The sequence below is a fragment of the Syngnathus scovelli genome, chromosome 5 (genome assembly GCF_024217435.2).
Source record: "Syngnathus scovelli strain Florida chromosome 5, RoL_Ssco_1.2, whole genome shotgun sequence".
In the NCBI taxonomy this organism is placed as follows: domain Eukaryota; kingdom Metazoa; phylum Chordata; class Actinopteri; order Syngnathiformes; family Syngnathidae; genus Syngnathus; species Syngnathus scovelli.
This window is the reverse complement of record NC_090851.1, coordinates 8,135,137-8,148,543: the sequence shown is the minus strand read 5'-3', so window position 1 is coordinate 8,148,543 and position 13,407 is coordinate 8,135,137. Positions and strand designations below refer to the sequence as shown.

General features: G+C 38.4%; 1 protein-coding gene across 7 annotated transcripts; it reads right to left on the bottom strand.

Moving 5' to 3' along the window:
• Positions 1–424: 424 nt before the first annotated feature.
• Positions 425–12,397, bottom strand: gne (glucosamine (UDP-N-acetyl)-2-epimerase/N-acetylmannosamine kinase). 7 transcript variants are annotated; one of them, XM_049721021.1, is made up of 16 exons: positions 12,272–12,397; positions 11,259–11,384; positions 9,548–9,674; positions 6,570–6,638; positions 6,302–6,450; positions 5,839–6,085; positions 5,141–5,348; positions 4,366–4,518; positions 4,005–4,217; positions 3,785–3,872; positions 3,469–3,679; positions 3,200–3,329; positions 2,898–3,119; positions 2,172–2,354; positions 1,794–1,910; positions 425–1,540 (listed from the first exon to the last, which is right to left on the bottom strand). In XM_049721021.1, exons 4-16 carry the CDS (start codon positions 6,618–6,620, stop codon positions 1,305–1,307), a joined length of 2,208 nt encoding a protein of 735 aa, XP_049576978.1. In that variant the 5' UTR covers positions 6,621–6,638; positions 9,548–9,674; positions 11,259–11,384; positions 12,272–12,397; the 3' UTR covers positions 425–1,304. The 7 variants fall into 7 exon arrangements, with proteins under 7 accessions (XP_049576978.1, XP_049576980.1, XP_049576979.1 ...); XM_049721023.1 differs by lacking the exon at positions 9,548–9,674; XM_049721022.2 differs by lacking the exon at positions 11,259–11,384 and having other exon boundaries at positions 12,272–12,377.
• Positions 12,398–13,407: the final 1,010 nt, after the last annotated feature.

Genomic DNA, 13,407 nt, shown 5'->3' with positions numbered 1-13,407 from the left:
CCATGAAATATGTGATGGAAAATATTTTATAAATAATAGTGTTTATTGTTGCTTTAATGTACTCTAGCTATACTTCCTATTTTAATTAACCCTTAATTGACGACTTGATCGTTTTTAAGGTGATCTTTTTATTGCAACCTTCAAAATTCACGGCATATTTACGCACAATGAAGGGACGTATATTGCACGCCAAACTCGATTCAATCTCACAGATTTACCTCATTCTTGATCCTCAAGGTTACGCGCCGTAGAAACAACATTGGTCTCTAGCCCAGGAATAACGTCACAGTGGTTAATTATTGAACTGCCCCGACAGCGTCCCATCGTTCAGGTGAAAAACACCTGACTCAATGTACCAAGTTTCAAACATTTCTGATTAGCGGGTTTCAGGTTGTGCTTTGCGGAATGACAATCAATCACTACATGCACCCCCCAAATATTCTCTTTTATTCAAGTACATATATATTGTTAAATGACTACCTTGAAGGTAGGCATTGTAAATATAACCCATTCATTGTGTATTCACTTGGACCATCATTAACCAAATTAAAACAAACGATGGCGGTACATTATAAAGTATACATACAATGTGTACCACTGAAATCATCTTCCATAGCAGCAAAAACAGTAAGTTTCAGTCACATGATTATTCAGCCTATAATTTGATAATTAAATTAAATTGTACATTAATTGTTACCAAAGTCTTTGAGACAAGCAACTAGAATATCATTTTTTCACTCATTCCAAGTCTTCAAAGATTGACTGGTAAGACATGGAACTATGATGTTATATTGTATCTCAGTAGGGGATAAATATTTGTAGAAAAGTGAAACAGGAAGCGATACAGAAAGATATTGAAAGACATATCTAGCAAAAATTTGGTCATTGGCAAAAGAACCATCTTAATGGGCTACTGGTTATTATTTTACAAATAGAAGCAAATTCCTGCTTGGAGTATGTTGTTATGCCATGTTTTTTTTTTTTTTGTAAAAAACAAACTACTTGCTTTTTTTAAAAAATCCAGAAATCAAAAAAGATTTTATGTGATAGAAGAATGCACAATGGATCCACTTGACACAAGAAATACATATCCAGGCAACCTTTGATTAAGGATCAATTAATTTCAAACCAGTGGGAATTGGTTCCATTTTCTTGAACACAACATATCACCAAACAGGAAACGACAGAAAAGGCATTTTTCATTTTTATAAACTGAATTTGGATATGTTAACATATGTTTGGAAAATCAACTTCATGACGATGTCTTCTTGATGGCTCAAGGAATCAAGAGACAAGTGTGTCCTTTAATAAGTCCTTCTCGTAGCATAGTCTAAGACCATGCTCGCCGCTCCTAGTAAAGCGGGTTCTTCCAAGTCTGACGTTACCAGCTTGGTGCTCTGAGCTGGTAAGAGGGCTCTACTAGCAATGAGGTGCTTCACCGGTTCTTCGTAGATGGAGGCCAAGACACCAGATAGGATCACAAGTGAGGGGTTGAGTGTGTGCAGGATGTTGATAATGCCGACACCTAGTGCTGTGGAGGCTACAAAGAGAAACAGAAAAAAAAAAACATTTTGGAATGCATATTAACTATTTGCTGTCACGCATTTTTAGGTTTACCGGGAAATGATTTATTTTGTTTCTCTTCACATTCTACTACTACACCCTATTTGATGTCAGAAGGAGACTAAAGCAACGGATTGCTTTAATGTGGTTACTCATTACATAACAAGAGACCATTCCCGTTTTTTTTCTGATGTGTCTGTGTGTGTAGGTGTGCTCGTTTAGGTTTTAACCTTTGTTGAGAATAGCTACAGCTTTGGCATTCCCCAGTTTTGCTGCACTGATGAGGTGAGCGGCAGTGATGGGCTCAGACCGTTTCAGAGCCAATCCCTCCCCTTTCAAGAGTTCATCTGAAAAACACAACAGTATTTTCTTATTGCATTGGAGTTACCTTGGAGTGAGGAGTAAAGATCTGGAAGAACATTAACATCATTTTAGTTATCGAGATCCCAAGTTGCAGCTGTTCACTCTAATTTTGTAACAGATGAAAAACCCAATTTTTGTCAAGAACCCAATTTCACTTCTCTTGCTATCTAGCTAATTAGTAAATCCTAAGCATTTAGTAAGCCTCATCATATACACAAATATGATACAATCCAACTGTCACTCACCATCATTCATTTTTTTGGCCTCCCTCTGCAGGGCCAGACCAGAAGCGTAAGCCTCGATGCATCCTCGGCTTCCACACGAACACTCCGGGCCGTCTAACGACACCATGATGTGACCTAGTTCGGCGCCACAAAATGTACTGCCATGGATCAGCTCGTTGTGCTGGATAATCCCTCCTCCGATACCTTTCAAAGTCCAAAATTGCAAATGAGTAAGATTAATCTACACTCACTGTATCAATGCAATTTCAACAATGAGTAACACAGATACAAATTAGGTCAACTCAGTCCTCAATTCCACTTTATTTTTTCAAGCATTTTAAGAACAGAATTGTTGGTGCCTCCCTGTTAATGAAAGAAAATAATAATAATAACCCCCTCACCCACAAAAACAATGCTCTTGGTTATTAATATCGGGCTTGAGAAACAGGAATTTATTTGTATTGACTCGAAAAATATATAATATAATATATAAAAAGGATCCCCATTGATCTTTTGTTATTACTAATTGAAATGTCTTGTTTTTCTATTGTATTAATGATTAATTTGATAGATGCAGCCCGACATTCAACTCCCCCTTTAATTGTTGTATTTTTTTAAAATTCTTTATTATTAATAATTTGATTGGATAACTGAGTGGCTGAATGTGTGTGAATGGATGAACAAGTCTGTGTGATGGAGGACAGCAGGGAATGAACAAATGACTGCATGAACACTATGGCAATTCACCTGTTCCTGTGATGACTGTGACAAAGTTCTCCACTCCTTTTCCATGACCAAACTTCCTTTCGGCTAAGGCAGCACAGTTTCCGTCATTGTCCACCCAGACGGGCAGGTGTAAGGCATCTGAGATGGGTGTTCTCAAATCCACAGATGTCCACTCCTGAATTAGCTTTGTTGAGTCCAGTACCACACCCTCTTGTGGGTTTACGCGTCCACCAGTGGATACTCCTATGGATGGAAAGATTTGACGCAATGAGCATAAATTTGTTGGGTTTTTTCATACAGTGCTGTGTATCATAGTTTCATACCAACTCCCAAAATCCTACAGTTGAGAGACACTGCATCTTGCATGGCATGTTCACACATTTTCAATATGAGCTGCATCCTGGGCTCAAAGGTCTTTGGATTGGGTTGAGTATATTTCTTCACTACGATACCCTTGATAAAGCAACGGGCAGTCAAGTATAGAAAGAAAGAGATGGGTGGTGGGGGAAAAAAAATCTCAGTAGAGAACTAATAAAGATTGATTATACATATGTAGTATATAAAAGTCTTCAGATGAGACTGGTCAACTTACCTGGGAGCAAACAATTGCTACTCTGAGATTGGTTCCGCCAAGGTCCACAGCCAAAGCACTTTGTTTCTCCAGGATGTGATCAATGTCTTGGGATATGGAGTCTTTCACCAAAGGAAAGCAGAAAGTCTTCTGAAGGGGCTTATTCAGGTCAATGGATTGTAAGAACTTGAGAATGCGAGGAACAGCGTTTCCATCACCATAGATCTTTGAACTGGAAAGGCAGGAACATTAGGAAGAGAATGCAGACCGCCGCCGAGGCTTTAACAAATTCTGGAAGACGTACTGAACCGCTGTTTTGAATAAAAAGGAACATTACCAGGGGTATCGCTTTCCAAACTGCAGCTGCAGAGCATGGTAGATCTTACTATGAGAGTCAGCATCTCTCACGTGCAGAACATTTTCACCTAGCAGAAAGAGAAGTAGAATTTTGAGCTTTCCCAGCCAGAAAACATTTAATTGTTCAATTGAGATAGTAACAGCTAAATATGTACAGTAGGGGCCGCTAGAGACTCAAATTCACAATATCACATTCTCACCCGTCTCTCTGCCTGTTTGTCTAGTTCCCAGGTTGATGACCGGTGTGCCAAAGGCCCCGGCCTCTCGCACACCACAGCTGCTGTTCCCAATCATGCAGCCGGCATGGCATACCAGTTGAATGAATTGTTCAAAGGGGATGTGCTTCACTGCCTGGAAGTTGGGATGTGTCTCAATGCCCTTTTTTCTCATTACACGCACCATTTCCTTACTTCCTGTGGACAGGATAAGTATTAGAGTATATTCAAGAATGGGTTGGGCTATGGGCTGGGCTATGGGCTCCTTGGTTCTACTTATATTGGCCTATCCATACATATTTGATCATTTAATAAAGATCATGCCATAATAACCTATAATACCAACCAGCATCAATGTTGGGAAAGAGGATGAGTGTCCTTTTATTGAAGGAGATAAGTGCATCCAACATAAGTCCATAGATCTTAATAGAGTGCTGAATGTCAGTGGTGACTGGGTGCTGCAACGCCACAATGTAGTCATGATCCTTCACATTGTCGCCTGTAGAATGCAGTAAAAATGTGATACACAAATGAGCTGACTTGTTGAGTTCAGGGTTCCTACACATTTGAGATTTCAACATTTTACCAGACCCTGATTTTTAGAGTTCTCTGTCGATAATAATTTGTAACAAATTGATGTGTATCATTCTGAGTCTTGAATAGTTGCATATTGATGCTCAATCATCAGGAATTCAGAGATGATACAAATCGAATGTTGTCATTTGCCAATGAAAATAATTAGTGACACTACCAATTTATAATTTCATACGTTTTATAGTCAAAATCAAGTTTTACTGAAGCAAATGTTTTTCCCCTTACAATGCATGAGAGATTGACTAAGAGTAAACAAATGTAAACACGCAAATGAAATAATCACATATGTACTGTGATTCTTGTTCCAGTGCAAAGGCAAAACTACATTAACTGCAAGAACTATTATATTTTTTTCAAATTATTTTTTTTTTGCAAATCAACTCATTCAAAATTTTAATATTTGTATTTCACAATTTTCCATCCCATTTCCTCATGTGTCTGATCTAGAAATGAATTCAATCAAATTTCATACTTTTCCATAGTCGCGTAGGGAACCCTGACATTTTCATGACGTGTGTCTGACATACCCAACCAGCTCTTGATGATATCCAGATAGTCGTCACGGTTATGTGGTGACAGCAGCTTATCGTAGGAGGGACAGCCAGTCAGTAAGATCCGAGAGTGGTCCTCACACATGGAAATGAGGTGTTGCTCTGCCCTTCGCGTGCAGCAGGCATGGTAATGGGCCAGTTTACTGATGGCGTGGCGGATTGAGTCATCAATTGTGCCGCTCACCTAAGAAATTAGCCAAAATGAGACCTGATATCATGTACAATGTACAGTAAAACAAAACACGTTTAAGTTAGAATGTAACTCTGTAGAGCACAGTTTTTCACCCAAAAAAGTGAGATGTTTTTCTTGACCGATTCACTTTGGCGTATTTTGTGATTTTTGCACAAAATTGATTTTTTTTTACATTTTACTTTTCTGTGCAATATATTTTGAACAAACACTTTTAATTTTTTAATCAATTCTTTAAATTACAGCTGTTTCATATTCTGACAAAAAGTTTGAAAACCACAGTTTGACTGGAATACAAACTGCATAATGTTAGTGCTGGCATTCTGTACGATAATATTAAACAAAAATAATTAAAAAAAAAAACTGCCTCGTTTTTTTTTTTAATGAATATTTTGGCCTACTACACTGCTGTATTTTAACGCTGGTCATGATGGTGGTATTTTGTGTAAAAAGTTCCCTTAAATATTCATCACAATCTTCTCACCTCTCCTCCCTCTAGGTGAAGTATTCTAATGTTCATCAGTGCGGCTGAAGTTGCTAGAGCTAGCGCATCAAAACGATCTCCATGGATAATGACAATATCTGGGCGTAATCTTTGTAGCACATCAGGAAGTTTGACCAGAGCAAGTCCAACACTCTCCACCATGGCTGCTTCATCCTCCCCTCTTACAATCGTATGCAGTTTGGAGCTGATGTCAAAGTCGTCCTGCTCAATCATACGAAAAGTGTTCCTATGACACAGGCAGAAAACAATGTTGAAATGACAACTGTATGGTGGACCCCTGCACATTTGCGACCTGAGATTGACAATAGGAGTCCACTGTACTCCTCAAGTGGTAGTGTAAACATGACATTTTTGTTTACAGTTACACAGTTAATAAACTAGAACCTACTAAGCAGCACAGCTTTATTTTAGGTGTGTACGCTAGGTTGCATGTGTATCTTACCCATAATCATCAATAAGATGTGAACCAAGGACCACTACATCCAAGTCATAGTCATCAGGGTGGGATTTGATTCCAAACATGATTGGGGCCAGTTTCGAGTAGTCAGCCCTGTTGCATGTCGCCACGCACACCCTCAGCCTCTTCTTACACTACACCAATGGAACAACAGCACACGTCATAGAAGTTGATACTTGAATATGTATAATGTTTTTTTGCAAGTTAATGGTTATTTATCTGTCACGTCTGATTGATCTGATTGATTGATCACCTGATTCAGATTGTCCATCGTTTCCCTTTTCTTTTTTTCTCTGCTTTGCATCCTCTTGTAGTACAACTCCTAGAAAGAAAAAAAAAAAACCACAAGGGTGTCACTGAGTTCCCACACAATACAAAAACATTTCTCAGAGCACAATGGTACACAAAAGATAAGTCTGTGTGCTTTAGCAAAGCAACCCACACCTACGTACTAGTCAATTAATCAAACTTTACTTCTAGAGAGCTTTTCATGCATGTAAAAACAACTCATATTTCATAAGGAATTTAAAAGTCAATGTGCCAAAGGTCCAATATAATCAAACACATACCGCTAATAAACTGTGGGAAGCTCAACATAACATATGTATAGCTTATGTAAATAAAGGTAAGAAAAGTAAATAGATAAATATTAGGTAAAAGCTCAATTAAAAAGGTGGGGTCTGCGCACTCTACTAAAACACAGGGGTGAATGATTAATAAAACCAACGTCCAACGCATGCTGGCACTGAAATCTGTCAAAACCTGCTTGCTTATCGACAGCTCATTCATTCAAGCCAGACAAAGCGTATTCTTCACACGCAACTTTATCTAACAGTAATTGCTAAAGAATTTGTGAACACAAATAACATACAATGAATGACAGAACCCCCCCAAAAATTCAAGATACATAAATATATCTACATTATCTCTTAAATAAGATCAATATCAAGCACAAAACACATAGCACCAACAAAAGGATTCATTGCGATAAAATTAGGACAGTAAAAGAAAAAAAATACTCGTGGATAAAATTCTGCAAAGAGAACTATTTAAATTTCCTGTATACACTTATTCTGTCTACAGGAAATAAAACATTAATTTATTATTTCAAATACATGAGATGAGAACTTTGAGAAAATTACTGCATATTAATTCACAATCAGAATATTGAGAGGGGGCGTGCGTTTTGATTATTTTCCACAACCATTCACCCCAACTAAAAACCCTCAGGCACAACACTACAAACGTTCTAGTGATTACAGGAGTGCTGGATTAGTAACACATAAATTGACAGTATTTGTTGTTTTTACCAAGTTCTCCCTATTATCAAGTTGAAGAATACCAGAACAACTGTGAGTATGTTACATGTGCTATAAATCTTGATTCTGAAAGTAAAAAACACGAGAGCAAGAAAACACCGCTTTAAATTGTTTTGGTTTTATTTAAATTATATGTATTGTCTTTTTAAGTGAATGGAGTGCTCTGTTTGTCTTCTTGAAATATTGTACACCACACTATTGGATGCTCACTTTTTTCTCCCTTGTCATGTTTGGTGTTTCACGTTTTATAAATCTCTTAAGAGCTACAATACGCATACCTCGCTTTTGAGCCGATTAGGCATCATGGAGTGGAAAAGTGGAATGACAATGTTTCCCCTCTGTCTTTTGTTGTACATCGGTCTAGAATGCAAACTCCCAAAGCATATCACATAGCAGCAGCAAGACTGAAACAAGGTTCAGGATGGTGAAAAACTCTGCAAAAACAAAACTTGCTCACTACTATATGCAACAGAACAAGTTGTACCGGATCTGAAACACCCGATAGGGCTGGCTATAACAAAACAGTAACGCCTGAGTTTACTTTCCATCTTCTAACAGGGAGCTTTTGAGTAATACGCAGACAATGACACTAGTGGGTGTGGAACAAATGTGTTTGCTCACAGGAGGACTTCTTATTGTGATGTCAGTGACAGAGCGATGACAAGTTTTCTTATCTCGGTTATCAGTATCAAAAGACACATACCTTCATATGATCATGTTATTGTTGAGTTGCACAGATCACACTAGAGATAAGAAACATTGTCACGTCAAAGTATGTCCATGATATTATTTGAGGATGGCCCGAGTACTGATACCATGTTTGGTTGTACTATACCATGTCAGCATGCTGTATATATATTAGCACATACATATACGTCTTTATTTAATAATTATGTGTTTTGGGAAAATTTCAAATATTTCGTACTTGGTACCGGTATTGGTGACTAGTCAATAGTTGAATACTTATGTTGGTATCAATGTGGGAAAATAATGTGTTGTTAAACTGAATTTTAGCTCACTGGTCAGCTGTTATGAATGGACAGACGAATGAACGAACGAACGAACGAACGAACGAACGAATGGATGGATGGATGAATGAATGAATCAATCAATGAATCAATCAATCAATCAATAAATATCGATCACAGAAGGCTGGCAGCTTGAAAAGTCAATCTCGGGCCTAAAAGGGTTTGGAATCTCTGCTCTTGTAGTACAAACGCACAAGTAGACATTCATGTTCAAAGATCACATGGCAGCAGGCATTCAGTGTCTTACAATGGGGCATACTGTGAGCCTTTTGGGCGTAAAGGGTCTGCTGCATTTTTGTTCACTGGTTATTTGCCCATAGACAACCTGATTCTTTACTATGCTACAACAAAAGCCTTGATGCAAAGTTATAAAATAATGGAAATCTAAAGTAAAAGATGATTTAAAAAAAATCTAAAATAAAAGACATCTAAAGGTGCTACATAAAGCCTTGATGCAAAGTTACAAAAACAATGGACATCTAAAGGCACTAATTTTAAGTTTACAGTAAAATATTTTTACGAATAAGCGACTCAATACAACCGAATGCAATCAATCACTGTTGACTGGACACTCACAGTCAGAGAAGCAGATTTGTACATTTGCTACCAGCTTCATATCAGAATAACTTTTACTTCAGCAAACAAGCCAGTGTCCTTAGCTATGTTTGAATCAATAGAGCAAGTTTGTTTTCAGCATGTCATGGCCACCAACAGATGAGCCAACCTGCCCACCGAAATCTCTCTAAAGAGAGAAAACAAAATGATCAGCTTTGCCTAGACAAAATATTTTGACTGAAGACAGAATGGGCCGATATACTGGTAAGAGTCGTGAGAGAGTTTTCTCCTCTTCCTAAATATCTATTTCAATGTGATGGGCACTTTACCAAATTTTGTCAGTCTGTCCTCTGTACTTCGTCCCCGACCTGGGCAACCTTCAGTCCTCGTACCTCCGTCATAATAGTCATCCTAGGCCTTCCAAGTCTCGTTTGCCACGTGGCTTGCACGCCGAAACTAGTAAGGTAAATGAGCAAATGTTACGATAACGTCTTGAAAAGAAAAACAAAAACTATTGTTACATACGCAAGCTCAATTTTGTTAACCGACAGGCTGGGCTTGTTTCTGCCGGCCGGTACTTGACCCGGTTGTGGACGATTACAATGATAAAAGAAACCCACTTCCGTCCTTGCTTACTACCGTTCTTTATTTAAAACTTGAGCACTAGTCCGGTTCAACTAACATAATGAATGAACAGGTCTTTACAGTGGATGTCAAGCATGATAAGGAGCCAGTTTCCCATTCATCAAAATGTAACTTCATCTCAAGCGTCACAAGACAGCAGCAGCCAGCACTTGGCTTACTGTGCTGGGGGAAGGTACTACGCATGCATGCTGAAACACAGGGATGACAAAGCAGCAGACATACAGACAGAAAAAAGAACCCCAATTCTTAGAAATGTCCAAATGGATCAAAACAGATGATGAAAAAAAACCCACACATTCGTGAGAAAGCAGACAAAAAAAATCACATGACTCACATGGGGGTTTTTGCACACAAAACCACAAGGCTTTTCCATCCCTCCACGACAAGATCTTGAACCAGTCACCACCTATGTCGCTTTCAACCCTTCAGTCTATTTGTATTGCTATTCAAATGTGTTAAATTGCTAAGCGGAAATGTGCAGGGAGGCGAGGAGAATGGAGCGACAGAGAGATGGTGAGATGGGCAAGTAGTCGGGGGGAGGGGAGGAATTGCCTTTGGCTTATTTGAATTTGAGTCAGTGATTGGCTGAGAGTGTGGAAGAAAAGGAGAAAATGAGAGGAAGGTAACAATATGTTCACATTTTCTAAAAAAGGCAACACGAGGAACAGGGTTGTCGCAAGTTCTGTAAATGATTAATTTAGTAGTAAAAAATATAATTGCTCATTTTTTATGTGATGTGTTCTATTGTGTTGTTATTAAATGCATTTTATTTTAAAAGATAATACATCAATTAGATAAGCATTTAGATATCAATCGATTAATCGTTGCACCTCTACATGAACAGTTGTAACAGATTGTCTTATTATGTATAGTTTAAAATTGGCATATTACAGTATTTGTCCAGCCCTGTTAACAGGGCAGTTATGTTAATGACCTAACAGCCTTGTTAGCAGGGCGACACAAATACTCTAATCAAATAAAATTTTAATCGTGAATACGATTTTGGCTGCCACGATTAAATTAACCTGATCTTTGGTAAAATTGAAATGCGAGTTCTTCTGCAAAATAATAATAATCATCAAGCACTTTATCAATCAATCAGTCACCAGCCAACCACCAGAGGGCAAACACAATGTTGAGGCCTCATTAAAATGGCAAGCTAACAAGAGCTTGGCCCTTGGTGTGCCACAGCAAGAGAGATAAATACAGCAAAAATTGGAGGTCCAAAAGGCTTGCTCTCCATTGTATAGTATTCAGAGAAAGAAACTTTGACCACAATAAAAGCATCTTTCATTCAAGTAGCCCTTGGTAAATTTAAAATTAATCTGTAAATTTTACTTGTGTTTATAATTTATTCTAATATAGTCTGTCTACAAACGGAATGCAACCATTCACCTATTTTCAGCCTGAGGGAGGAAGCAGGAGCAGCCAGAGGAAGGAACTGATCACTGAAAAGAATGACTGCGTCCCATCCACACCCACCGACTCAAAATAATTTCAGCCTTCAAATGAAAATGTATCCTAAAAAAAAAAAAAAAAGAACAAATAAAAGGGGTCACACAATGACAAATGCAAAAGTAAATGATCTTTCTTTCATTTTATTCTCCAAAGCAAGAAATTTAAATTATGGACTATCTTTGAAGCAAGAGGCGCTCCAAAAGCCTTTGTCTTTGTTTTTAACCCATAGTGCGTATACTGAGGCCATCTGCCGTAAATTCAAAACAAAAGTCAAATACACCATTTTTCAAGTGGTAAGTTTAAAAAAAAACAAAAAAAACAAGATAACTTATTTGTTTTATAACTGTTAATTTTAATTCAGTTTTCCGCGGAAAAATAAATTACATATTCCTAGGGGGACTATAAAATGTTGAATCAGTTCGCCAAGTTCTGGCCATGGTGACTCGTGGTGTGACGTGGTCGACGCCAAATCTAAAGAAGCCACGTCATGAAATAGTACTCATGTTTTATCAGCGTGTATGCTGCTGCTGCTGCTGCAGCAGCACCCTAAAGACGTTCTTATTTTCTCTCGAAAGCCTGGAGCGGCTGATAAAATGATGAATTCGGGTACCACGGCTATGCAGTACGACGAACCTACCATGCTAAACTTGTGCTAGCACGTAATATGAAATGTAACCGTATCACAGTTAAATATCGGGATGATTTAATTCTGCGTTAACCTCAAGTCATCTTGCCTAACATACTCAGGGTGTCGCAGTTAGCAAAGCGGATTCTCCATCACTGATAACGCCTACTCGGTCAAATCGATTTCCAAGTTAGGCTAATGGTTAGCCGAAGTTCACCATCCAACACTAGTTGCAGACAATAACAAACCATCGATGATGGCGAAAGTTAGCTATTTTCCGGAGAGAGAACTTAAGCATGCAGTGGTTAAAGGCCGGCGTAATTACCTTTGTCTGCAATATTTGCACGAGAAGCCAGCGAGCCGAACCAATTGTACTGTCCAATTGTGAAGGGTAAGGAGAAATTCCGAGTTTCGAGACGTAACGTGAACGCCTCCCATTTCTCACTAGTTGCCATTACTATAATGACATTTGGCTCCCCCTGGCGGCTTAATGTGTGACACTCCTTGCAGATTTCAAGTCTGTCAAGTTGCCAGTCTTGTTTTAGTATGTCGCATGCGGGCATAATAAATGGCAATTCCTTGCCGTTGTATGTTGAGAAATGTTCTTTTGAATTATTTGCTTATGCACTTTGTGGTCAACCTCAGCTCTTCCTTTCTTGTGAGCAACTGAGCCTTTCAGGATTCACTTTTTCTCACTGGTTTGTAATTATCCTTTTCACCTTTGTTTGTTTGTTTGTTTGTTTGTTTGTTTGTTTGTTTGTTTGTTCCTTAAATTACCCAGTCTTTTGTTATCCTGTTCCAGCTATCTTGTTGCAGGCACCAAATTCAAAATGAGACCAAATTTTGCTATAGCTGTCTCATTCAACAGGTTTCATATTTTGGGGGGGATTATTGATAAAACAGTTCAACGTTATTTATTATTTGAAACCCTAACCCAAGTTTGAAGCTGCTTCCCTACCCCCAGTATGAGTTGCACGATTTCAATTGCTATGTGCACTTTTCAATGTTGTCCAGGAGGGGGCAATGGTGTAGCCATAGTCTTGTTCTTGTTCCCGTCATAATGACTGCAATGCAAAGCAAGGTCTCTCTCAAGGGCACACATCATATCTGCAAAGTCAAATGAAAAAAACAGGGGGAGGCTGTGTTGGCGATTTCTGCTGGAGTAATTAAGAGGAGGAGCAATGTTTTTGTTGCACATGACCAAATAACACTCTTGATTTGCAATAGCAACAACTGTACAGCATAAGAGTGAAATGCAATAATGACATATACAAACCAGAGGTTTAAAATAAGGACAGAACTGGTCTGAATGGCAACTTTCCTCCTACATTAGGCTGAATAGTGATTAATAGAGAATTTGTGTTTTGCTTGCAGCAAGAACAGTTGAGCCATCATACCTTCTCTAGTGCCTTACCTTTTTAAAGTTATCAAATATGCATGGCCCTGGAGTGTCCATGTACA

Coding starts and splice junctions, on each gene's coding strand:
- gne (XM_049721020.1), bottom strand. CDS start 10,236: ATGGAAAAGCCTTGTGGTTTTGTGTGCAAAAACCCCCAT. Junction 1,911..2,171: donor GGCCAAAAAAATGAATGATG/GTGAGTGACAGT, acceptor TGTGTTTTTCAG/ATGAACTCTTGAAAGGGGAG. Junction 1,541..1,793: donor TGTAGCTATTCTCAACAAAG/GTTAAAACCTAA, acceptor TTCTCTTTGTAG/CCTCCACAGCACTAGGTGTC.